At 42.8% G+C, this 24,206-nt stretch overlaps 1 protein-coding gene across 2 annotated transcripts in view; it reads left to right on the forward strand.

Moving 5' to 3' along the window:
• Positions 1–2,156: 2,156 nt before the first annotated feature.
• The window catches only part of ESRRB (estrogen related receptor beta), a 159,614-nt gene continuing 137,564 nt past the window's right edge, over positions 2,157–24,206 (forward strand). Inside the window, exon 1 of one of the 2 annotated variants that reach the window (XM_054028149.1) lies at positions 2,157–2,290. Coding sequence is in view for 1 of the 2 variants with exons in the window: in XM_054028150.1 (XP_053884125.1) it covers positions 2,289–2,290 (2 nt within the window). In the remaining variant the exon portion in view is untranslated. The remainder of the gene's footprint in view (positions 2,291–24,206) is intronic. The other variant, XM_054028150.1, reaches the window with a different exon arrangement.

A 24,206-nucleotide genomic window follows, 5' to 3' on the forward strand; every position in this document is an offset into this window, starting at 1 on the left:
GGCAGGAACTAGCGATCCCAGCTGCTCACTGTGCCGTCCGGCTCTCCCCAGACGTGCCACTCCCCGCCGCCTGCACCGGCCTCCGCTCCCCTGCTGTTCTGAGCCTGGCCCGGCCCAGCAGTCTTTAAAGGAGCGGCTGAGCCAGCACCTCCTGCAGCCCCCGGGGACTCTGCCTGCCCGGCGGGAGAGGCACCCCAAGGCCGGAGGAGGGAGCCCCTCTCGCCCAGCTGCGAGTGGGCTGCAGCGCCTGGCTGCCCACGGGTGGAGCAGGCAGGCGCCGCCCTTCACCCCCCTGCGAACTGCCTTGTCCACCCTCCACGCACTCTCTGTGATTGCCATTTTTTTTGTTTGTTTGTTTTGCTTCGGCAGTCCGGCACCTCCCCCCCCCCCTTTTTTTTTTGCTTGGGGTGTCAAAAAAGCTAGAGCCAGCCCTGGCTAAGAACAGAATCCAGGTGTCCTGCACCCAGTCCACTGCTTCGTCCACTAGATCATGCTGCAAGAATTAGAATATTAAGGAAATGACATGACATATAATTCTTATTTCATGAAAAACACGAAGGCTAAATTCTGCTCTCTTTACTTAGGGAAAAGGCCCATTGACTCCAAAGAACGCATTGCCTTTGTCAGCACTGAAGGATTTGGCCTTAAAGTAGGGAAACTGCTTTCAGTTATTTACATGAATAATCACCTGGTGTAACCTGAAACCTGGGCCATGCTGGTGTGTCTCTCCTAGGCTTATTTGGGGAATCTCCCACCACTGCACTAGCACTGGTGCAACTCTATGGAAATAGTAGCAATAGTGTAGGTGGGACACTAGTTTTTGAACATCATGTTGCCTAACCCTGCTCAGAGGAAATCTAGATGACATGGTGGTAAAAGTTTTCATGAGTGCTGGTGCCTTGTTTGCACCACCAGAGCTGAACTGGTCGTAGTTACCACACTGAGAGAGACCCCCAAAATGTCTAATGTAGAGAAGGTCATTATGCCCTCAGCTTTTCCTTCTACTCTCTGTATACCCCTATACCCAGCTGCAGTTGCAACTCATCGGACCGTACCTTTGAGTCCAATTGGTGTGGAGAGCTACATATCCCCCATGGAGGTCAGTACTGATGTTAAGCATCTGGGAATCAGAGAAGGCTTGGAGAATAGTGCTAACAGCCACTTCTTACAGATGCTTGAGACTTCAACTGATCTGCTGTTGAGACTGATTTGGGAGCTAGTAGAAGAAATCATAGAAGTGTGAGAGGGAAAAGCCCTGTAAAGTCCCATCTAGACTATTCCCACACTTACCAATGGGGGCCAGGCAGGATTGCTTGCTACAGTCCATCCTCGAGGGCTTTATTCAGTCACGCATACGTGTCCCAAAGAACGGGGCTCACCCCATTCCTTGGAAGACAATTCCATAGCTACAACCATCATCACTGGGAGGTTTTTCCAATTATTCAAGGACTTGATCAAACCCCTATAGAAATCCCCCAAAGTTTAGTAACTTGTTACTCTGAGCTAACATTAGCCAACCGGGAATTCCTTGTTCTGGGGGTTCCTTTAAAGTGGGAAGTTTGTCACTATCCTGATGCTAGCAGTCAGGGAGTGTCCTGATCAAATGGTTCATGGAGAACAGTAACTTCATTCTCAATCCCTGAACTCTTTGCAGAGTCCCTCAGAAAGCTGTCTAACCTTGCAGTTACTAACCCAGGTGTCAGTCCCAGTTTATTCTGTAGCAGGAATGCAAAGTTTCATGGAAAGAGTTTGGAATAAAACACAATTCAAAACTGTAATCAGCTCACACTTCTTTTTTTTTTTTTTTTTTTTTTAACTTCAGGGTGTAAAGAAGTCAAATCCAAACCAGCATCTGTACTTTTCCTTTTCTTCTTCTTTTGGTGCATGAATTTTGTTCACTTGCTTACATGCCCAAAGTTGATGTAATGCTACTGTGGGGAAGTGGTGACTGTGGAGGACTCCTCCCTGGGTGCAGTGCAGAGGTGAAAGCCTAGCTTTTGCTGCTTTCCTTAAGACCTATGGTGTGTGTGGTGTGGTGTGTGTGTGTGTGTGTGTGTTTTTTTTTTTTTTTTTTTTGTCAGCTGCCTGTTATATCAATCACAGAGCTGGGATCTATTTATAGGTTGGGACTCAGAGTACTGTGTCCTAGTCACAAAGAGAGGCAGAGACGCAGAGGGGACTGTCGGCTGGTGCAGGCAGAACCAAAAGATATTTAATCAGCAATTAGAAACACCTGAGGGCAAGGGAAATTCTGCTCCAGCCCTGAGCTTCATCTCTCAACCTGCAGCATGTAAGTACTTAACTTCTACCTTTTATTGTGTTTTGGATACAAATGTCTCCCTGAACTAATCCTTTTATCTGGGCTTAAAATTATGGCAGCATCTCAATGTGGTTACAATATTTTTTTTTCCTGTTTTCACACTGTCAAAGGAAGGTCAGAGTGACCCACAATCAGGCAAGATGATTTCAGAACTTCATGTAAATCAGTCACTTTCACTATTTGGGTATTGAGGTTTTTTTCTTAAAGCAAACAAATGAAAGTTTGAGCAGAATGGGATTGTTTTGGGAATGGCAATAGTCAGCTTTGCTGGTGTTTTGAAAACGCCACTGTATAATGTAACTCTGCTTTAAGGGCTTGCCAAGGACAGGTGATATTTCCCCACCGCTGGTATAAAAAGCGCATATCTGGAAACTTCAGCAACCAATTACTAAAAGAACCAAACAACCATTCTCTCAACCACCCCACAAAACCCCTTGCTTTGGCTCACACCTTCTCTAGCACACACATGAAAATGAAATTTTGTTTTACCAAAGGCGTTTGGCATCGAGCAGCTGATGTTTGTCTAATTTTAAAGGTCCCCAAACAACTTAATTTCTAAAGCCTCTGCAGTGACAATAGAGGGGTGCAGGACTTTGAGAAGTCAGCATAGTAACAATCAAAGGAGGAACTCAGTTGTGTGAAGTGTTGGCTTTAAGGTATCTAAAATGCAAAATAAAATTTGTACAATGGTGTGTATTTTGGTGTGGTTTTTGTTAAAGGAAAAAGTAGGAGATGCTCTAATTACAAAGGTTTAATAGTGAATCAGAAACTAATTTTTATTCATTATGTAAACTTTCTTTGGTCAAAAACTGAAATAATTGATGTCGTTTGTCTTGTTTCTTATTTTGGGCTCAAAGACTTGGGTTTTTTGACTGTTTACTTTTAATAATTTTTTTAAGGGATAGAACAGTCTTTATTACAAATATATGTGGCTTCTTTGAAATTTCTTGCATTTATAATGTCTCGCAGGAAAAAAAAATCAAGATTACAATTTTTATTTTTGTTTTTCCATGTGTGGCACATTTTTGGTTATATACATTGTTCCCAAAGTACACTCTGGCAACTTGTTTTTATGATAGATATTTTAACATTTTGAAAGCAATAAAGAGAACACAAATTGTTTGGTTTGAAATAATTTGGACTGAACAAACATCTAATGAAAATATGAATAGAACAACGGGAAAGCTGCCTTTTGATTCAAGTATCAAGTACTAAGCAATAAATGAAGATTGTTGTGGCAGGATTGACTGAAGGAAGGTGACAAACAGGCCAGATCTCATCTTATAAATATACATCATATAGTATTATGTGGCTTTTTATTCAATGCAAATTTTACCATTCCCGAAGTCTTTGATTTGCGAGTGTATTTTTGTTTTCTTTTGGAACTTATTCCAAATTGTTACTTGCAATGTTTTTTAATCATCCATGTAATGACTGAAGTTAAACTGGAATTGTAGAGGCACAGCTAGCAGGACAAGATTGATAAACATGTTGATTTTCCATAGGTTAGTAATGTTTAAAATGATAATTGCAACTCAAAGCTTCCTCCAAAAAGGCAAATCAAATAGAATTCTCAGCATGACAATGCTCAGTATAGAAAACTTAGTTTTGACTGGTAAGATTTTTTTACTTTCTGTTGCTCTTTAATTTATTTTTTTTAATGTTTGTTTGGCACAATATTAAATTTATTGTTTCTCTGTTTATTTCCTGTTATAGTTGAATTATTCAAATGAGAGAGCAGGTTATTCTAAAATGTACTGAAGGACTCAAAATTGTTGATTGTTTTAGTTAAACAAAGAAGGTACTGTACAACTAGTTTTAGATCCTCTTAAAAATTTAAAATTAAAAAAGCAACCTCTTTCTCACCATGTACACAGCAAAAATCCAACATGTCTACATTCAGACATGACTGCAAATATCCATGATTAAACATTTCTGCGGAGATCCCAATATTCCTGAGCAAGTATTCCCAATAAACCCTCTATTTCTTTAGTCTTAAGGATTTTTGGAATATTTCATGAAACTGCTGGACTTTACCCCCTTTTTCTCTACAGTGGGTCTTTTCTTGTATAATTTGCAGATTCTTTGTTTTATTCTTGCATTTGGAAAAATTATCAAGTGCCTGCTGCCGTATAGCTTGTAGATCAATAGATTATGGAACATCTTTCTCTTTTATCTCTATGCATGGTTAGATAAGTAATTGGAAAAAACTTTGATGCATTGTGTGGAAGAATGCAGCCTGTTATTATTTAGTTTCTGCTTCACTAACAATTAATGTTATGTGGACTAAGCACCCATTAACCTCGTCTCCTCCAAACTGATTCCTTAAACGTAATTTGTCAGGGCCTGTTTGTGATTTTTGAGGAATGAAAAAACTTGTTCATTATACCCTTGTCTGTTCATTTGACTGCAAAGTAATTGACACATACATTCTGTTTTTTGTTGTTGTTGTGTATAATACTTCCTGGGAATTTTGAATAAAACCTGTGCCAAACGGGCTGTACAGGTGTCTGAAATGCAGCATACCAGGTGTATACCTGTAAATCTCTGCAAATTGGGAATAAACACCTGGGGGGAAACACTGTCCTTACTAAAACAATTCTATGCTGTTAGGGTCCTTCCTAATAACCCCATGCCCAAAAGTCAGCAGCCAGTTAATAATTATTATGTAGCGCACTCTCTCTCTCTCTCTCTCTCTCTCTCTCCTTTTCTCTCTTCACCTGTACATCTGTCCAGCTATTTCTGATCCCTCTATTTTTACATTTCATTATGCTCATGCTTGCTCTCTGGCTCGCTCTCTTTTTCTTTCCTGAAAACACATTTCTATCTGGCACAGAAAATAAACTCAGATTGCGGGTAGTTATGTTAATCTAATTCAATCCTCTGTGGGTTAGGAGTGAAATTCTAATAGTGGAGCTGTTGAGGGCTTTTTTGTTAATGGCTTGGGGATTACATTGAGTTAAAGGCTCATTTCCTAATCAAACAGAGAGGGAGAGAGTGACTCCGAATATTTATGAGTCTCCCAGCGCGAGTTAAACATTGAACTCCAAAGCAGGATTTCAGTGCCACAGAAAGAGTTAAAACCCCTTAGGGCTGCTATGGAAAAAAAATGAAATCAGTTAAGCCATCAGCATTTTCAACTGCTGTACAACTTCAATTCTGTAAGAAAAAATAATCATCTCACAAAGCTAAAATGGAAACTGTAGCGAGCTGTTTAAAACAAAGTCAAGTGATGCTTCAGAACAGCTCTCCTGTAGGTAGGGAAGATATATGGAGTGCATGCTGAGGCCTAATAGAAACTCCAAATAAATTCTCCTCTAACGTATAGTTGGGTGGGGGCCATGTGTTTATGAAAAGGGGCAAAGCTGTCCTTTTATCAGTTTCTAGAAGACTCGATTGAATGTTTTAATGGATTAGTTTTGGTCCCATTTGTCTCTTCGCCAACCCTTTGTTTTTTTTAAAAACGTGGATTGGTCAGTTCTTAAATTGTGCTACCTCTCCAGGCAGATTTGTTAGTGGGCCATATTTGACTATTCAGGTTATCAGGAGTCTTGGGTCAAATAGTATAGTTAAGAAATCAGAATCGCTGCCTCGGGGACAAATCAGTGCTTTGGTGATGGGTTCAGTACAAATGCTGAGATAGAGCCTCATCTCAACCCTATTTTGCTAAGTGTTGGTGTGTTGGAAAATAGGACAGAAGGGCACTGGCCTAGGTTGAAAACCAAACCAAACCTGCAAAGACTGAAGTATAAGAAATGAGCTGGTGCTGTGAAAGTCTCTCTCTGCTCCCTTCTGCAGGGGTCTTTTAGTAGCAGGTGTGCTTCCTGGCTGTGACTACCAAATCACTTCCCCTCCCCGTGCCTCAGTTTCCCTCGCTGTAAAATAGGGATAATGATGCTGATCCATAATCTGAGATAGGTAGATGAAAAACTTTATTATCTAAACGTTCATCGTATGACAAGCAGATATATACCGAGCTGTGTTCAGCCCTGGTATAACTCTGTTGACCTCAGTGGATTGGGCATGAGGTCTGAATTTGTCCAATTGTTTTTTGTTAAGAATAACCTCAAGCTTTATTAATCCAAGAGGTAAGTATTTACTAAGGTGAAGCCCACATCAGTATTTACCATAAATAACAATAAATATTGAAGTTCATCCAAATGCTGCATTGATGTGTGTGTGTATATATATATATATATATATATAAATCATTCTCTTTGCCTTCTCCTGTGCCCTCCATAGTATTGGCACCCAGGGCAGATCTACTACAAAGTATTCCTTTCACAGCTCTGAGTCTGATTTCTGTGGCCAAACTGCACCCAATAAAGTCTTAAATTTTCTTTTGTTCTCCCCATCACAGCACCCTTGCTTCTTGGCTGGTGCAGGAGGAGCTTCCCCTCCTGTTTCAATCTATTTTAATCCCTGTCCGGCAGTTTATGTAAATGCAGGGGTTTACCCTGGTGTCATTTAGCCAAAAATTTCCCTCCCTTTCTCCCTCCACTACTGTGTACAGCACTCTGTGGATGGCTTTCTGCCCTCCACCCCAGAGGTGGCTGCATCTCAGTGGAGCTGTACATGTGTACATTTTGTGAAGAACTTAGGAATATGTATTGCCTTTCATCCTGAAGTGCTTCACAAAATACATACGCAGCTCCACTTAAACCTTTTTACAGAACACACAGTATTGGGGTATGTATGCCATATATGTTACAGACTATTTTAAGAAAAATTATTGGGACTGTTTTTTATCTCTCCGCCTGTAAAGCCAAGTACTGTATTGCCACGAATCCAACTGTACAGGATTAAGAATCAGCCATAACAATCGGGAAAATGTCACAATTTAACAGTCTGAAATCTCAAGATCTAGACGAAAGCACTTAGTGTCCCACTGGGAATTTCCCCTTTCAATGGGATACCACTCCTGTTTGGTTAAACATCCTCCTTTGGATGCAGAACAGAAGATGCCTAACCAGGGTCTGAATCTCACATGTATCAGAGGGAAGTTTAATTGGCTCTTTATTTTTATTCATTAGGGGAGCCACTGCCATTTCCCTTCCCTCCACCACTTGACCAGCAGCTGAGAGTTACAGCCCAGGTGTTTCACTGAGGAGTCATGTGATGCTCACAAAGCCAAGAGAGTGAAGTTCATGGTGAGAAGAACTTCACCAGCATTATGGCCTGGACAGATTACCTGGCTCAGCAAGCCAGCCTCCCCTTTTTGTTTGATTGTAATCCTCATTTTCTGCTTTGTCAACAAAACGCTCAGTCCTCTCCTTCTCCAGATATGAATCCACATGACTCTTGAACTCCTTTATACTCTAGTTGCATGCCTTTGTAGCTTTATGTGGCACTTTTGCTCCCCTTCTTGGAGAGTAGATTCGTACCCAAGTTTCCTTCCAGTTTCTCCCTTGTTGGAGTGTGCTCCCATAGTCCAATGCCCTTAACCAGGACCTCCTGAGTTCTAATCACACCTCTGATACTATCTCCCAGTTCAGCCTAGGTCAAGTCCTTTCACTTCTGTGCTTTAGTTTGCCCATCTATAAAATGGGATTAAAACTCTCCTGTCTCCCAGGAAGGCTGTAAGGATGAACAAGGACTTTGGAGGTGTAAATCCCCATAGAAATGCTCAGCATTGTTGTTGCTCTCTGAGTTCTCCAGTGTGTTTTGCCTATCATAACCGTTATCCCATTTTGTGCCGTGCAGAACACATCCTTTTTCCTCTCTGCCTGACCCTTTTTTCCTTCCCACCTCCTCCCTTGCCGCCTGGCAACAAACCTCAATTTTGGATCTTTCTTTCCGAAGTGGCACTGGTGCTGTGGCTCACTGTAATGCTCACCTACCCCAGCTGTTGCTCCTGATGTTGCCTTTTATGAAATGTCAGCAGGAACTTTGGGAGTGTATTCATCTCTCCGGATGTCAGAGCCGCAGTCAGGCATAGGAGGGGCTCTGAAACCGTGGTTTCTCTGAAGAGGTTAAATGATAGCAAATAAGGGCTCAGGCATCTCCTGGGGAATAAGGACTGTCTGAGAGAATTGATTACTTTGGCTTATTGATCCTTCAGGAAATAGTTGGCACTGAAGTGACAGTGCTGTTCTTATCACTTTAGGGGATTTTGTACCAAAACCATCCTTCTGTTTGCTGGGGTCAATGAGGAGAAAGTGCTATTCCTCTACTGGCTCTCCCTAGACATATGCCATCCTGGGCGGCCATATGCTTTTCTTCTTGTCTCTGTTTTTGTGAAGAAGCCTCACAGGTGAAATGTGAGTGCTTATAAAGTGAGGGGCGGAGAGAAGGGCGTAGCAAATGAATGGGCTGTGAAAGCATCTCTCCCAAAGCTTTGCTGAAGCATCTGTCCTAGCTCGCACACAACACTGCCAGTGTGGCCCAGTTTTGACTTGCAGCCACCCCAGGTGTTCCTCCACCCAGCTGACTTTCATTTGCAACCTAACACAAGAGCTGGATTCTTGTCTTCAGAGTTGAAAGGCCAGTGCACTGATCATTGCACCCCTTTCTCCTCTATTCCCTGCACATGCACTGTCAGCTTGTAACCCCTTTATTTTCAAATGTTTTCCTAGGGTTGTAAAGAATCTCACTCAGGTCTCACACAACTGCCTATAGCTAGATTGGAAGGTTGTATGTACTATTTGCAGAGACCCTGACTGATGCAGAATCCTCTCCAAAAACCAGAGGGTGCTTTAATCCAAAGTAAAGTGCTTTTATACTTTGTCATACCTGCTGCTCACTATACATTTTTAAAAAAAAATCAATGTAATTGCCCTATATATTATGTCTCTGTATTTCGCTGTACAGTGTTGCCAGTTCTTCAATGTTATTGCAATATTGGACATTATACTTAAAGCCTCAGCTCCTGGAGACAAGTGATTATGGGAAAATCTTTGTTTTTTTTTTTTTTTAAAGTTGCTAGCACTCATTGTTGCAGAGAAAAGCTTGAAAACATGAATCTTAAAGGCCCAAAAATCAGAAGGCAACAAAACAACCCAATATCTATTTTAAAAAATCTCATGACAATATTGTGACTTTTGGGGGGGGGGGGGGGGCAGCGGCTCATGATATTTAAATGTTTGGAGCTGGCAGTACTGCATTTCCTAAAGCACATAGTACTGCACCATGGTTATAACGTGTTAAGAAATGAATGAGAAACACTTCTCAATCCCGTGTTGTGTTCTGCCCCTGCTCATTCCTTTGTGTTTGTAAAGATTCCTACCTTGTGGCTGAGGCCATTGGTACAAGCCACAACGATTGATGTCATTGTGTTTTTATTTATTTATTCATTTATATCGGGATCGGGGTCCTTTTGCCCTGGGGACTGCACAAAGCCATAATAAAAGATGGGGTTGAGGGTCTTACATTTTGATTTTAGGAGGAGACACAACCAGAGGGTACAGTAAACAAAGTGAAGGAACAAGAGAAGGCAGATGAGGGGAACAGTGACAGGAAGACATGATTATGTAGAATCTATTTTATTTCTAATTCCTTTAGCACCTCTGCTCTTTCTGCTAAGCAAAGTGCTTTCCATGTTCTCTGTGTCCTTGTCCTGAACTCTTTCATGTGCCAACCCTGTTTTCCTATGCTACAGTGCTGTCTTTCCCCTTATTAACATCTCTGGGAGAGTAGTACATTGGCCATCACTTCGTATGCTAATAGCTTTATTACGTGCACATGTGATGTGCTGTTGCAACACATTAATCCCAGGGCAAAGCCTTATCTTTGCACTGAATTTTTTTTTATACTGGTATAGTTAAAGCAGTTTACCTGCATTAGTGAAAACCCTTAGTATAGATGTGCTGCACTGGTATAAACAGTATAGGGCCCCAGAGTGGGAATGGGGTGATGGTTATGCACAGACTATGAGTTTAAGCTGAGTATACTTGTTCTCTCTCTGTATCTTCCCCTGCTCCCTCTCCAACAGCGTGGGCTGAATCTACATTGGCAGTTGCAAAGGTATTTGGAGGGCACATGTATCCTGGGGCCCCTCTATTTACATGTTAACCATTTATAGGAATGGCTCAGAAGCATGACGGTGGTATGTTACAGCATTCTCGGCTATCTGTACCCACGTGCAGGTTACATGGCAGCCATGGGCTTCAGTCAATGAAAAATGTCCCGCTTCCACATTGCACAGGACCACAGAAGGTTTGAAATTGAGAATTCAGTCACTTGATGGGTTTTCATCTTGTGGCCAAGGTGTATCGCTTTGCTGAATCACTCGTCAGTGGAGTAATATTAAATTAGCTGTGAACTACACAATGCCAGCCAAGTGAACACCTATCCCTGGGATGATCTTTATTCCCTGTAGCTTCAAGCATTACCTTCTATTGCATGTTTCCTGCATGCAGGTGAGGGAGGGTGACGTGATTTCGAATGACTACTGTCTCCATAGTGAAGCATAAAGAGGTTCCTTTTAGCTGTAGCCCAGCCCAGGGCTCCTTGCTACATGGAGGGGAAGTGGGATTCAGGGAGGGCAGATGAGCACAAGAGGTTCCACTCTTAAGAAGGGGAGCCTCAGTAGGAGAGAATTTGAAGGCCATGAACATTCACAGAATCAGTGTTCCCAGGAAGCAATCTCTCCCCCCACATGCTGTTAGCATTTAGTGACTGTGTTGAAGATAGTAGCTCAGAGTCATGTGGTTTCCTCTTCCCCAGTGTAGCCAGCTGCCTTATTGCTATTAGCCTGTGTAAACTCAGAAGCTGATCTCCTGCTCTTTTGCTGCTTACCATACATCTTCTGTAAAACAGGAGTGTCTTGGGGCAGCTGAAAAATTTTACCTTCACAGGCAAGGATTCAGCTGTGTGGTAAGAAGGTACCACTTCTATACTCCTTTTGGGCTGGAGTAGGATGGGGAAGGGATGCTTGTTCTGTTCCCTTTTGGGGGATGGAGAAGACTGGTGGGGCATCTGTTGGCTTTGAGGGGCAGCCAGGGTAGGGAGAGCATCTTTGTGTATGTGAAGGTCCCTCTCATCTCCCTTCCCGCCTTCTGGGGCAGGGCAGTCGGGATTGTTTTCCATGCTGTTCCCACACCCTGCAAGTGTCATTCCTCTAAAATGACATTGCTGAGGCTGCTGCGTGGATCAGGTATCAGTGAGCCAACTTTCCAGAATGTAGCAACTTCCAAGAGGTCCGTCTGGGAGAGCTCTTACAGACCTGCTGCTCTGCATAGCAGGGTGTGAGGAGTTTTCCCAAATACTTGTAAGCACCTAATTCTGCTCCAGCCTTTGTCTTTGCTGCTCTCATCCCCTGCTGAGTGTGTACATCAATAGCACAACCTCAGGCACTGACCGATCTCTTCATCTTCAAATTGCTTTACAGACAGTAAGGGATGAATGGCCCCCTTCTCTTCTGTGCCTGGAGGGATCGGGGTGGTAAGTGTCAACAGAATAGCGTACCCCCTCTGATTGCCTACCAGGGGAGCTTCACTGGGTCTTCCCTCTTGTTGTTTTGTAGATGGGGCTAGAAACTAGCTGTCCTCCCCAGTTGATGTTGCATGTTTCTGCTTGGGAGTTAATGCTGTTTTCCCAAGGGTTGCTTACTGCATAGCTCTAGGGTAGACTTGGCCAATGGCAGCATGGCTTCTGAAGGAGGAGCTGGGTTGGACTGGAGTTGCTCAAGGTGAGAGAGAGGCTAGATGAGGGCTACTCAATCTCCCAGGCTTTTCTGTTTGGGTTATGAAGCTCAGGCCTCTGGTTCTGTTCTGAACCTTGACTACTGAGACAAGCCACAACTCCAGCTACCCTCACAGTGCTATAAGCACTTAAGGCCAGGCTTTAAAATGGGCCTATTAGAAGTGCATGTTTAAAACACACTAGTTTCTCCAGTGACACACTGTGGATGCATAGTTGTTCACTTGCGTGTACATGTGCAATTGCAAGCACGAATGCTGTTTTTGTCTGTGCAAAGAGATGCCCTTGTGAATTTTACAGGTATAGTTTTGAAGGCCTTTTTGAAAACTGGGCCCTGTAAAGCACTGATACAACTATGGAAAATAAATACATTTAATTTTATTGTCACAAAGTCTAATGCTAAAAACGAAAAATTCCAACAAGTAGATGAGGCCCCTGTAAAAAGGTGACCCCTTCACAATGCTCTCTATGCAAAATGCAATAGTAATTAGGAAGAGTTTAGTGTCTCGGTGCTTAGTGCTGTGTGCTCTGTAGGTAGGTTAAGAGCACATTGTGGGAATAAGGCACCTCCTGAACTTCTTCTTTAACATGGTCTTCCTCAAAAGATCATGGAGTAAGAAAAGGGGATTGGATGGGTCCAGAGTCTGAGCTCTCCATTGCTGCCTAGGCTGGGTGGCAGTCAGGAACAGTTAATTCATTAGAAAAGAAAAATAACACTTTCAGAATGAATTGACTCCCCCCTCGCCCTGTGGTCCTCCTTGATTGATTGTTACACTTACCTTGTATCTTGTTTCAAATTTAGATTGCAAGTTCTGTAGGGCAGGGACATTCTCTCCCTTTGTGTGTCTGTGCAGTGCTTAGCGCATCTGGGCCCTCATCCTGATTGGAATAAAAAGCTGAATTTCTAATGGTGTGTGAGCTCCTGTTTGGAGTCCTCAAAGACCTGATACGCTCCTGGCAGGTTAGTAGTGTGGCCCCCTGCCACTCCTATTTATACTCCATACCAAGCCACAGATGTCTCCTTTTTTCTGAGCCCAGCTGAAATGTCGGGTAAATATGAATAACTGCTGATTTGTTATTGTACAAACACACATTTTTTAAGAGAGAAGATGTTCTATGGGCATCTCTTAAAATGCAACCAAGTGGGAGTTTGTGCTGCTGCTTTCCTGATCATCTGGGAGCCACCACATCTCTGTTAAAGACACATTTCTGTGACGAGAGAAGCCAATCTGCTAATTTGTCAGTAGGACCTTATTTCTGGAATGCAGCAGTATTTCACCAGTGGAGGAGCTGTCCCGGAAACTTACAACACAAGGTCAGCTTCATCCTTGTCTTGCTTGTATCTGTAGTGTTGCCCCAATGCCTGGATAACCTGCCTCCAAATAGTGAAGTTGAGGCAGGAGCAGGTGGCCCTGGGATGGATAATAACCTGCCCCCTTAAATCATCTGAACACCTTGACAAGGGGTCTTTGAAACTATTGATTGTAGGAGGAGCAGTGAGTAAAAGAAGCCTGTGCATGTTTCCAATGGAAATATGGTGGGAACCCTGCTCCCACATAAACACACGCATGTCTGTGGGTTTGGGCAAAGGTGGGAGTGAGGCCTAGAGGGGCTTGAGCAGTTGCTGCAGGGCCTGGGACAGAGAATAGGGAGAGAACCTAGAGGAGCAGGAACAGGCCTGCAACTAGGACCCCTGGAGCCCTCCTTCTTAACCTGGAGCCATTGCCCAACTTCTTCCTCCTCCTCCTCCCCCTGCCAAGTCTCAGTACCTCTCCCTTCCCTGCAAGTGAAGACATGGTGGCCCAGACTTGACCTTGGGCTGTACAAGCCTGCCCAAAACATGGGTCCATGCTTCCATTCCTAGCCCATGACACCCAGGACTATGGGACCCCAATCCCAGTTTGGGGCCTTTGGGTGCTACCATAATATAAATATTAACTATTATAATAATAATAAGAAAGGCAAGACTGGACAGATGGGAGAAGTTGTGGCACAGAGAGGCAGGGTTATGGAATTAACTGATTTACAACTAAGGTCCTGTGATAAAGCTGACTTTAGTCTTATAACTAAAAGGAAAAAAAATCTTGATTTTTTGTTATTTATTTTAGTGGTAAAGTCTCATTGACCACTGGTACATGTTCTGAAAAGTTTGAGTAAACAGAGCAGATTTTTTTAAATATTTAATATATTTAAAATATTTTGCAGAGTTTCACCAGCCCAGTGACATCACAGAACTTAAAACATGGATGAATTTTACTGACCAGTCTCACAGGGTTTTTTTATCCATGTACTGCATGGCATTTAGCACTGTGTTATCCAAGTGCTTTAGAAATGCTGATAGATTAGACAGATATTTTCATTGGCATAAACAGGCAATTTTCCAGCGCAGAGATAGTGAAATATTTAAGAAATTGCCATTATATGAAAATTAGACATGGCAGTTTTTCAAAGGGACACTATTAAGGGCCCAAAAGCAAGCTATTCCGCTGGTTAGGAAAGATAGAAAATGTGGCAAAAGACCACCTTGGCTTAACCACGAGATCTTGCACGATCTAAAAAATAAAAAGGAGTCATATAAAAAATGGAAACTAGGACAGATTACAAAGGATGAATATAGGCAAACAACACAGGAATGCAGGGGCAAGATTAGAAAGGCAAAGGCACAAAATGAGCTCAAACTAGCTACGGGAATAAAAGGAAACAAGAAGACTTTTTATCAATACATTAGAAGCAAGAGGAAGACCAAAGACAGGGTAGGCCCACTGCTTAGTGAAGAGGGAGAAACAGTAACAGGAAACTTGGAAATGGCAGAGATGCTTAATGACTTCTTTGTTTCGGTCTTCACCGAGAAGTCTGAAGGAATGCCTAACATAGTGAATGCTAATGGGAAGGGGGTAGGTTTAGCGGATAAAATAAAAAAAGAACAAGTTAAAAATCACTTAGAAAAGTTAGATGCCTGCAAGTCACCCGGGCCTGATGAAATGCATCCTAGAATACTCAAGGAGCTAATAGAGGAGGTATCTGAGCCTCTAGCTATTATCTTTGGAAAGTCATGGGAGACGGGAGAGATTCCAGAAGACTGGAAAAGGGCAAATATAGTGCCCATCTATAAAAAGGGAACTAAAAACAACCCAGGTAACTACAGACCAGTTAGTTTAACTTCTGTGCCAGGGAAGATAATGGAGCAAGTAATTAAGGAAATCATCTGCCAACACTTGGAAGGTGGTAAGGTGATAGGGAATAGCCAGCATGGATTTGTGAAGAACAAATCATGTCAAACCAATCTGATAGCTTTCTTTGATAGGATAACGAGCCTTGTGGATAAGGGTGAAGCGGTGGATGTGGTATACCTAGACTTTAGTAAGGCATTTGATACGGTCTCGCATGATATTCTTATCGATAAACTAGGCAAATACAAATTAGATGGGGCTACTATAAGGTGGGTGCATAACTGGCTGGATAATCGTACTCAGAGAGTTGTTATTAATGGTTCCCAATCCTGCTGGAAAGGCGTAACGAGTGGGGTACCGCAGGGGTCTGTTTTGGGACCGGCTCTGTTCAATATCTTCATCAACGACTTAGATATTGGCATAGAAAGTACGCTTATTAAGTTTGCGGATGATACCAAACTGGGAGGGATTGCAACTACTTTGGAGGACAGGGTCATAATTCAAAATGATCTGGACAAATTGGAGAAATGGTCTGAGTTAAACAGGATGAAGTTTAACAAAGACAAATGCAAAGTGCTCCACTTAGGAAGGAAAAATCAATTTCACACATACAGAATGGGAAAAGACTGTCTAGGAAGGAGTACGGCAGAAAGGGATCTAGGGGTTATAGTGGACCACAAGCTAAATATGAGTCAACAGTGTGATGCTGTTGCAAAAAAAGCAAACATGATTCTGGGATGCATTAACAGGTGTGTTGTGAGCAAGACACGAGAAGTCATTCTTCCGCTCTACTCTGCTCTGGTTAGGCCTCAGCTGGAGTATTGTGTCCAGTTCTGGGCGCCGCATTTTAAAAAAGATGTGGAGAAACTGGAAAGGGTCCAAAGAAGAGCAACAAGAATGATTAAAGGTCTTGAGAACATGACCTATGAAGGAAGGCTGAAAGAATTGGGTTTGTTTAGTTTGGAAAAGAGAAGACTGAGAGGGGACATGATAGCAGTTTTCAGGTATATAAAAGGGTGTCATAAGGAGGAGGGAGAGAACTTGTTCACCTTAGCCTCTAAGGATAGAACCAGAAACAATGGGTTTAAACTGCAGCAAGGGAGGTCTAGATTGGACATTAGGAAAAAGTTCCTAACTGTCAGGGTGGTTAAACACTGGAACAAATTGCCTAGGGAGGTTGTGGAATCTCCGTCTCTGGAGATATTTAAGGGTAGGTTAGATAAATGTCTACTAGGGATGGTCTAGGCAGTATTTGGTCCTGCCATGCGGGCAGGGGACTGGACTCGATGACCTCTCGAGGTCCCTTCCAGTCCTAGAATCTATGAATCTATGAATCTATAATTGAAGCTGATGGGAAAAATAAAGAGATGATGGATAATACATTCTCCAACAGCCTTGTCGTAGGTGAATCCTTTAACTGACCGAAGCAAAGATACTGTGTGGCTTGTACACATCGCACTCTCTCAGATGACTGCTTTCTACAACAATTTCAAAGTTCGTTTGTTTTCTTTCAAGGTCCAGAAGGGACCACTATGGTACTCTAGACTGGCCTCCAGCATCACACAGGCCATAGAATTCATCCAGTAATTCCTGTATAACTTCTGGTTGTGCTAGAGCATATCTTCTAACATGACATTTCATTTTGATTTAAAGATTCCGTGGGTATGCCTACACTTTGAGCTGGGGGCATACTCATGCTACCATCAAGCTGGCATGCTGGGTCTCAGGGCGGCTAGCATGTCCTGCCACTCAAGCTCTCATGGCTATATACACCTCTACCCCGATATAATGCGACCCGATATAACACGAATTCAGATATAACGCGGTAAAGCAGCTCTCCGGGTGTGGGGTGGGGACAGGGCTGCGCACTCCAGTGGATCAAAGCAAGTTCGATATAACGTAGTTTCGCCTATAATGTGGTAAGATTTTTTTGGCTCCTGAGGACAGCGTTATATCGGGGTAGAGGTGTACTATTTTTAGCACGCTAGCTTGATGATGTCTCCTTAAGCCAGGAATCACACCCCCAGCTTGAAGCGCAGATATGCCTCAAATGATGGAGAATCCAGCATGTCCCTAAGGAAGTTGTTCTAGTGGTTAATTACCCTCCCTATAAAATCTGCACCTTAGTTCTAGTCTTAATTTGTCCAGTTTCAACTACAGGTTATAGGGTCTTTTGCCTTTTTCTGTTAAAGTGCCATCTACTATCAGCAATCTTTCCCCCATGTAGGTACTTATAAGCTGTGATCAAATTACCTCTTAGCCTTCTCTTTGATAAACTAAATTGAGCTTCTTAAATCTCTCACTGAATGGTGTTTGTTTCCAGCTAGTGTTGGTGTGGTAAATGCCACTCATTCCCTTTAATCCAATAATCTAGTGACCCCTCCATCTCTTTTATCTAAACTGTGTCTTCAGTTACTTGTACAAAAGAAGAAAAAATTTTTTAAAAAAGGGAAATCCCCCAAATAAGACCTTGTTTAAGAAACCAATTGAGGTGACTAACTGGCAACAGTGAAGTGGCAAAACACATACTTTATAAAAGCCAAGGTCTTAAAAACAAGGAAGTAAAGAGAGAAGGACATAATACATTTTGCGCTATCTATATAAATAACATATGCACATTATTCACACCAAGGAAAAAGAAATGCATATTAAACTACAACAGAACAACCTAACTCTGACCCTGAAAATGTGATTCTTTCATCAGTAAACTCAAAACATAAATCCTACGCAAAGCTCTTCTGGAAAAAGAAACACTAACATTATAGGCCAGATTGCGGCTTTAAGCATTGCCCTGGATATAGGGGCAGTGCATAGCTGGGTAGCCCCAGGAAGAGCTCTGGGGAATTATTGTGACTCAGTCACAACTCCTGTGCTCCCCTCCTTCTCCCAATGAGGGAGAATTGGGAGGTAAGTTACTTGGCTCCATCTCACAGTGCAGCTTGCTTGCTTTTTCTCCTGTGCCTGGGCAGCTCTTGCAGCACACCTGTGTATGTATGGAAAGGTCAGCAGGGGGTCGGGGGAGGAGAGGAAAGAGCTCCACTTCCTCCTCATCCACCTACTCACAAGAAATGGATTCCTTGGCCATTCAGCTTCTGCTTGTACCCTCAACCCTGCATCCAAGCTGTGATGCAAGCTACCGTCCTGTTGCCATGCAGGGGCAGTGTGTGTGTGTAGGTTACTCACCTTGGTAGTTAGTGCATTAGGGCCAGTCAAAAACCAACTCTGTGTGTGTGTGTGTGTGTGTGTGTGTGTGTGTGTGTGTGTCCATTAATAACATCTATTGATCAGCCTCCAATGCAGGTGCACTTACCTTCATAATTTTATCACAAGTTGACACTTATTCCTCTTTTTATTAAATTACAGTTCATTAAAAGAGCAATCGTAAATATTCTACTAAAAAAAATGTCAGCTGATAAACACGTTGAATTGATAATGTTTCCCATTTAACCACATCCTTTAAAAGAAAATACTTTAGATCCTGAAATCAAAATAGCCAAAATAATACATGTAAATGAACTGCATGTGTCAGACATATGGCTATTGTGATGGAATATGTCTTTCTTTGTACTTTCTTTGAATAACATGGTTCTGTTTATGATGTGTGCTGTGTAATACTTATGGAAGCTGATTTTCAGCTGGTATACGTCAGTGTAGCTACGCCGAATTACAGCAATTTAGGATCTGGCCCTTTATTTCCTTAACTATGCATTTCCTTGCTTTTAAGTGCTTGGGTTTTGTACACAATATAGATAACTACATTGATGTCAACCATAACTGTTTAATGTAGGCTTTTTCTTTCTTTTGGAATATATATACATGTAGGGGAAATATTCTAATAACAGATGTATAGGTGGAAAGCAGTAAAGGTCTAATGGTAGGCAATAATAGTGAGCAGCAAATAGGATCTGAGTTGGCACTGTGGCATGACACCCAAAAAATGTAAGTGTGAATTTTAGTCTTTGAATGGGATTTGTTTGTGCGCACAGAAGCAGCACCTCATGGAGCCAGTGAAGTAGAATATTCCCTCTCGGTACAGCTCTGGTAAGACTGCCAGTCTATGCACTGCAGTGGCAGAAAGATAGAGGAATCTTGGAGATAGTTAAAGAACAAAAATTATAAGAGAGCTGGAGGGATTGTTCTATGAGGGAAAGATCAAAAGCATTAAATATGTAGAGTTTGGCTAAATGATGACTAAGGGGGAAATGTGAAAACTACCTACAGCTGTTTGAAGGATATAAATGTTAGAGCTGAGCAAACAGTGGGGGAAAACAATCTGTGAATTTGAAAGTGATTTTCAATTCAACTATGTTTGCGACCCTTTTATGATCATGTTCTGCCAAGATTTGCGCACTCAAGCTTTACTGAATGAATTATCTCACAAGATATTTTTTAGCTCAAATGCTTGAATATGTGCAAAAATTAACTTTTAAATGTAGATTTAGTTTTAAAGTTTGCATTGTGTTTAGTTACATAAGTCACCTAATTGGGTCTAGGTTAGTTTCATGAGTCGCATGGTGAAAGAAACAACAGAGCACAAATTACTGCTATGAGAGTTAAATATACAATTTGAAAATTGTGCTCTTGGTAAGTTGCATATGTGTTGTGGTATTGCTTTGGTTGCTGGATTGAATGGCTTACGTAACTGATCAACACCACCATGAGTTGCAAAGATTTGCAGTCAAATTTACACAAACCATCCAAAACCAAGACTGACTGAAGGAATTCACTAATACTTTAGCATAACAAATAAAGAGGTGGCGATAGTCTGTTCTGTTGCTGACAGGCTGTTTTTTAATGAGTGTGATTTGTATGTTAATCTGTTACTTTTATAGACTATTTTTTTTTATTTTTAACCATTGTCAAACTTAGAGCAAGTGCTTTCTGTGTATAATGATATTGCTATAGATGGCATATGAAAGTGTGTGTGTGTGTGTGTGTGTGTGTGTGTGTGTGTGTGTGTATGAATGTAAAATAAATGGAACAACTTCACAATCTGTTCATGTACAATTCACAAAACAACATAGGAGAAATTATTTAAGTATCAGAGGGGTAGCCGTGTTAGTCTGAATCTGTAAAAAGCAACAGAGGGTCCTGTGGCACCTTTAAGACTAACAGAAGTATTGGAGCATAAGCTTTTGTGGGTGATGAAGTGGGCATTCACCCACGAAAGCTCATGCTCCAATACTTCTGTTAGTCTTAAAGGTGCCACAGGACCCTCTGTTGCTTTTTGAGAAATTAGTTGTCACATTATTCTTTTAACTTTAACAATCACCAAGCACACAGAACAGTTGTTTATGGTCCAAAAAGCTATAACTTACAGTACTGGGATAAACTTTAAGAAAAGAAAAATTCAAGCTGAATACAAGGAAAATTTCTTACTAATGGTGAAGTAATATGCAGGTAAAAGCCCCATTGTCCATTTAAAACTAAATTGGATAAAACATTGGAAAACTAGTTATAGGGCCCAGGGCTGTACTGGGTAAGTGTCGGATGGACTATATGATCTGATAGGTTGTTTCCATCTCTAACTTCAGTGACTCTATGAATTAATAAGTATTTGTATAGAAGTTAGAGATGGGAAAGGCCTGTCTGGACATTAAGTGTATTTCCCAGTTAATACAGGATTGATGTGTGCTGTCCAGTGAGTGATAAAAATACACACTGAGACGTGTAGATGCACATTTCAAGAAAATGCATCTCTGGAGCTGACGTGTGTGTGTGTGTGTGTATGTCATGCACACACTGTACACAGAAACTACAGGCTTTGACCTATGCAAACACAAACCAAATTATAGCCTCCCATAAACAAATTAGCATGCTTTAAAAGGTGAAAAGCGCTATAAAATTGTCTCCGCTGTTGTTTATAGTGTGAGTGGAGGATGCCTACATAGCAGAGGAGCTCACATTCTTCTCTCTCCCTCTCGAAATGGACGTGCGCTCCGTCCATTTCACCATTGTTCCTGCTAGCCCGGTCCCAGCAGGGGTTCCCTAATTAGCAATCTCTTCATTTCCAATCAAAGCACAAAGCGGCCCCAAAAGCCTCTCTTTATGAGGGAGCTGAGCAGCGGCTGGGGACGTGGAGTGGGATAATTGCCTTCGCCACTGGCAGCGGTAAGCAGCCTGGCTAATTCATTATTGTAATAACTTTGCTTGTCCTTGGGGAGGAGGGGTTAGGGTGGAGAGGACTGAGCCTGGCAGTGCTAGCTGAGGACAGGGGGAAAGGGAAGTCCAGCCAGGGTTCAGGTAGGATGGAAACAATTGGCTGGGAAGAGGAGACTATACTGGATGGGGTTTCTGTCCTCCAGATCCTTAAGTAATCTCAGGAATTCGTTAATTTGTGGCATGATGGCCAGTACTCACTGAGATACAGTGTTAACAGAATGCCTGTACTCTGTCCTTTGTAACAGTCACAGAGACCACCACCCTAAAAAGTATGCAGTGTAAGCAGGGTCCGGATGCTGCGGAACCCAGTTATGATGGGCGAAGGGGTGGGGGAATGCCTCTGAGCTCTGATAGGAACCTCAGGTGTTTGAGACAGAACTAGCATGGCTGACCTGCCCGCCGCCAGCAGTTTGTGACTCTAACCTAATCATGAGACTAAGTCTCTTCTCATGTCAGGAAATCGTCCTCTATGCTTCTCTAATGGACACTGGCTTGATATGCGTTACACACAGTGATGTAGTAGGTTTTTTATGGGTTTTCTAAAGTGTCTTTCACCATAGTGTCTGTGGTGCCTCCTGAGGGTCACAACTTTGTCTTCAGTGGAGCTGTGCCAATTTACAGTAGATACTGAGAGTCTGGTTTGGTGTGCAAAAAGCAAGCATCAGGGACATGAAGAACTCCAGGAGTGCTAAAGTCAGCCTCATGCTACAGGAGGCGCTGTAAGCAATGGTGCAGGAGTGGGTGGCTGTGGGGAGCTGCCTTCTGTTGCATGAAGGACTTTCCCTCATATGCAGCACTGCACAGTCAGTTGGGGCTGGCTTTCTGACTTCCTAATGAAGCCTTAATTAGTGTTCCCTACTGTGAACAGGACACTGGGGTTGATGGGCCAGTGGCTTGAGCAGGTATGGCAAATCCTGTCTTCCCCTAGGCCCTCTGATCCTTCCTGTTTACTCTTCCTCTTCAATGTGGGTGGGGTGGCCTCTCTGTGACAATGCCCAGCAATTGTGTTGTTAGTAAGGAATACACGATCTTTATTGCTTTTATGATTCCTCGTCCTACTTTCTCCCAGCTATTGTTGTTTGTAGTACAGCAGTGCCTAGGGGCCCCAGTGCGGGATTGGGGCCCCATTGTGCTGGACAATGTACAAATAGACAACCCCTGCCCCAAAGCATGTACAATCTAAGTAGCTAAACTATTGATTTGGGGAAAGGTGTCCCCTGGGTAGATTGGCCAAAGGTGCTGGCGAGTGAATAGATATTTGGCCAATCCACCCAATAAACAGATTTTCTTGCATCGATAGCCCAGTCCTGCCCGAGTTGCTAAGTATGTTGTTGGTGAGATCAATTGAATGGGATCTGGTAGGTTAAACCATCTCTAACTTCTTTGCTTCTAGTATGTACAATTAGCATCTTTGAAGCTGCTTTGCCTGCAGTTCCCTCCTGTTAAAACCAAAGCAATGTCAGCTCGATGAACCTGGCTGCTCTCAAGTAAAGAGCAAAGCCCCTCTACGCTGTATTGGGACAGGGTGGAGATGGTGCTTATGGTTGAGACAAAAATATCTGCCTTTTGATTCCTGTGACCAGTGCGCTTGTCTTGTCAGCCTTGTACTGGCTGCCACCTAACATAGTATAGGTGGCCTTACTCAGGGAATGGGAGGTTCCGAGGTCCCGTGGGTGTGTACAATGGGCTGAGAGTGTTGTGCCATCTCCAGACTTCCCAGTACTGCTTGCTCAGTACCATGCAACCTGCAACTCCCATCCATCTAAGGATTATTACAGCTACTCATTTCCTATCCCCTCACACTCTAACTGTCAGGACTAAAGTGTGGACCCAAAAAGAAGGATGCATTCCTAAAGAGCAGAAGCAGTGATGAGAGAATTGCACGGCTCTCACTACTTAAATTATTCATGAACCACAGGAAGCTGAAGATAGATTAACAGCACGTGTTGATGAGACAAGTCAATGTGGGTCCCAAATGAGCTAGAAATGAGAAGTGTCTCCATTCCTGATTCTCCAGGACCTTCCTGCTTTCTGTTGTGTCCTATCCCTTCTTTAACTGAGGTTGACTCTCTCAATCAACCAGATCTTTGAGAGCATACGTGGTGACACAGATGAGTGGGATAAGCATTCTCTTGTGGTTGGAGCAAATGACTGGGAGTCAGGGCTCCTGGGTTCTGTTCTGGCACTGACTCTGTGTCTGACCTTGGATAAGTCAATTCCTTCTTTGTGCCTGTTTTTCTTTGTAAAATGGGGATGATCTTGACCCACCTCCCAGGAGGATTGAGGTTCAGTGGCCGTGAAGCTCTTTGGGATCCTTTGGAAGATGGGTTCAAGGCAATGTGAGATGCAGGAAGACCTTCTGGACAGAGCCTAGTGGTGCAGACTGACTGGATGCCAGGATGTGGGAAAAATCTGGCTGAGAAGTGATGAACAGAACCTGTTTGGGGTCTCAAACTTCTCTTCCCCCACACTTTAATCTTAGAGCCTAAACTGTTGCATTGTAACAATCGCTTGTGAAGAGGTTGGAAATCATGGCAACGGGCAGGAGAGGGAATATTAATGATCCAATTTCCAGGTGGGTTCCACTCCAAGGCCTCACCAGGCGATGTGCATTTTTAATCATAACAAACCAGAATGAGAAGGAGTCATTTACAGTGAGGCAGCCTAGTGTCTGAAGCCGCAGAGTGTGATGTCATCTCACACCTCTGCCTGCTGCATAAAGGAGACTGCGCTCATCGGGGCTGCTGTACAGGATCTGAGAGGGAGCACTTTCCAACAGGAACCTGACCGCTCCATACTGGGGCAGGCCTATGACAGAAATGACACTACAATCCAAACTGGACCGGATGTCTAATGGGAAAGGATTCCTGGGAAGAAACTTGGAAGAACATTGAACCAGACTGAACCTCTGGGCA

The sequence above is a fragment of the Malaclemys terrapin genome, chromosome 4 (assembly GCF_027887155.1).
Source record: "Malaclemys terrapin pileata isolate rMalTer1 chromosome 4, rMalTer1.hap1, whole genome shotgun sequence".
In the NCBI taxonomy this organism is placed as follows: Eukaryota; Metazoa; Chordata; order Testudines; family Emydidae; genus Malaclemys; species Malaclemys terrapin.